This window comes from Propithecus coquereli, unplaced genomic scaffold, assembly GCF_000956105.1.
Source record: "Propithecus coquereli isolate 6110/MARCELLA unplaced genomic scaffold, Pcoq_1.0 Scaffold42, whole genome shotgun sequence".
In the NCBI taxonomy this organism is placed as follows: domain Eukaryota; kingdom Metazoa; phylum Chordata; class Mammalia; order Primates; family Indriidae; genus Propithecus; species Propithecus coquereli.
Window position 1 is genome coordinate 3,151,207 of NW_012149952.1, and position 2,491 is coordinate 3,153,697.

The window sequence follows — 2,491 nt, forward strand, 5'->3', positions numbered from 1 at the left end:
AAAGCTGCCAACAGGAGCTGTGGCTTTTGTAAGGGGTGCCCAGGGGCATCAAAGCCGCTCTTTCCTGCTGCCCCGTTCGGAGGCCCACACGGAGTCAAGCGTGGAAGGAGGGGGCCTGGAGGGGCGATCGGAGAATACGCAGCCCCCTGGCTCGCTGATCACGTGAACTGCCGCCCTCCCACCGGCACCCAAGCCCAACCGCAGAGCCAGCTCGCCCGCCACGGTCAGTCTTAGCAACCAGCGGTCGGTTGCCATGGAGACCTCGGGACCTGCGCGGCCCGAAGACGCGGAGCCGCGGCGCGGGAGCAAGTGCGCAGGCGCGCGCTGCGTCGCCAGGCTCGGCTCCGCACGGCTGCCAGGATCGAGGCGGGACGCCGCGTGACCCGCTGGGGCCGGTGCGGGGGTGGACGGCGGCTTCTCGGCTCCTTCTGCCCGGAGCAGCGGCGTCGGGTGGCCGGAGCCAGCGCCTGAGGAGCGGCTGCATCCCAGCGGCCTCTCCTTGGCCTGGCTGGGCGGTCGGAGGCGGGGCTGCCGGGTACATCCCAGCCGGGCAGGCCGAGCGCCAGGCCCGGGGAGGGGCCGAGGCCAGTTTGCCGCGGATTCCCGGACACGTGTGAGCACCCGGGGCCCGGCTGGGGGAGGAGGGTCTTGGGAAATCGCGAGGCCTCCTCCTGCAGGCCAGCCACGGAGGGGGCTGCTGGGATCTCTGAGCGTGGCCGATTTCACGGAAATCTGACCTCATTCTCTTGTGACTTTGCAGGGTTAATATTCGGGCAGCCCACGTCCTCCTTGTAGACTCTTTAGTACACGTGAGATTAGAGCCGCAAAGTGTCCGAGACCATGGCCATGAACCTTCTGGAAGATTGGTGCCGGGGGATGGAAGTGGACATCCACAGGTCCCTGTTGGTCATAGGCATCCCAGAGGACTGTGGACATGCAGAAATTGAGGAGACCTTGAATGGGGTGCTCTCTCCCCTGGGCTCATACCGCGTGCTCAACAAGATTTTTGTGAGGGAGGAGAATTCCAAGGCTGCCCTCATCGAGGTTGGCGAGGGTGTGAATCTGAGCGCCATACCCCGGGAATTCCCAGGAAGGGGCGGTGTCTGGAGAGTGGTCTGTAGAGACCCCACCCAGGATGCCGAGTTTTTAAAAAACTTGAATGAATTCCTGGATGCCGAGGGGCGCACCTGGGAGGATGTGGTCCGCCTGCTCCAGCTCAACCACCCCTCGAGGTCCCAGAACCAGAATCAAACCTCAGAGAACTGGGCAGAATCTTTGGGGGTGCTCCTGGGCGCGGTGGTGCAGATGATCTTCTACACGGATGCTGAGATCCGCAGTCGGGAGGAAGCCAGGGCTCAGGAGGCTGCCGAGTTCGAGGAGATGGCAGCCTGGGCTTTAGCAGCAGGGAGGAGCGTCAAGAAGGAGCCAGGGCTGGCTGCAGAGGTGGGCTCTGCCTTGAAGGTGGAGAACCCCGACAACTGGAATGAGGTAGAAAACCAGGGTGACCCTCCCAAGCCTTTGGTTCGCAGGGCTGGCGCTAAGATTCGCTCCAGGAGAAAGAAGCAGAGGAAAAACCCCAAGCAGGAACCAGTACCTTGGAGAAAGCCCAAAGGCAGCCACTCCAGCAGCTCAGCCTGCTCGGAGGATCCTGGCGCCGAAGGCATGGAGATCTCAGAATCTCTCAAGAGCAACAAAAAGCCCTGCGTGAAGCAGGAGGAGGTGGCCTTGAAGAAGCCCATGGCAAAATGTGCCTGGAAGGCTCCCAGAGCGCCCCCTCCCGAGGCCCCTGCAGAGGCTGAGGGCCTTGGCGCCGCCTCTGAGTCAGACCAAGATGGCGGCCAGGAGAGCCCCCCGAAGAAGAAGGCCGTGGGCTGGGCCTCGGCGAAGAACCCTGCTCCCATGAGGAAGAAGAAGAAGGTGAGCTTGGGCCCTGTCTCTTACGTCCTCGTTGACTCCGAAGATGGCAAGAAGCAGCCGGCGATTCCGAAGAAGGTGCCGGGCTCGAGAAGGGATGCGTCAGCTCAGAAGGCCCCTCGTGGCCCGCGGCCCACTGAGTCACCAGCCTCAACATCCAGGGGTCCGAAGGCCAAGCCAGAAGGCTCTCGTGATGACACCAATGGTGAGAATGACAGCAGAAGTGTTTGAGATTGTGTCAACAAGTGTTTGGGGTGGGGGGAGCAGGAGTGGCAGGTGGGGGCAGAGGAGCCCCACGGGGTGGTGGGTCAGGAGGGTGACGAGCAGGACCCCGGTGCATTGGAGGAGGTGTGTGACACTCCAGTTGAGGTTTTAGAGGGTGACAGCCCAGACTACCTTCCTAGGAACCCCTGAGGGTCAACACTGGGGACCTAGCAGGCAGGAGCAAAGCAAAGCAAACCCACCCACCAGTCTTTTATTGATTAGTGTCACTGTAGTCATTCTGTCACTCCATCTGACCATCTCCCTCCATACGAATTTTTTTTTTTTTTTTTTTTTTGAGACAGAGTCTCGCTTT

The 2,491-nt window shown here is 61.5% G+C and overlaps 1 protein-coding gene across 1 annotated transcript; it reads left to right on the forward strand.

Annotated features, from left to right (window-relative positions):
• The first annotated feature begins 840 nt into the window (after nucleotides 1-840).
• PNMAL1 (paraneoplastic Ma antigen family-like 1) lies at nucleotides 841-2,145 on the forward strand. The gene has a single exon (XM_012653248.1). It carries the CDS (start codon nucleotides 841-843, stop codon nucleotides 2,143-2,145), a length of 1,305 nt encoding a protein of 434 aa, XP_012508702.1.
• The last annotated feature ends 346 nt before the right edge of the window (nucleotides 2,146-2,491 follow it).

Coding starts and splice junctions, on each gene's coding strand:
- PNMAL1 (XM_012653248.1), top strand. CDS start 841: ATGGCCATGAACCTTCTGGAAGATTGGTGCCGGGGGATGGAAGTGGAC.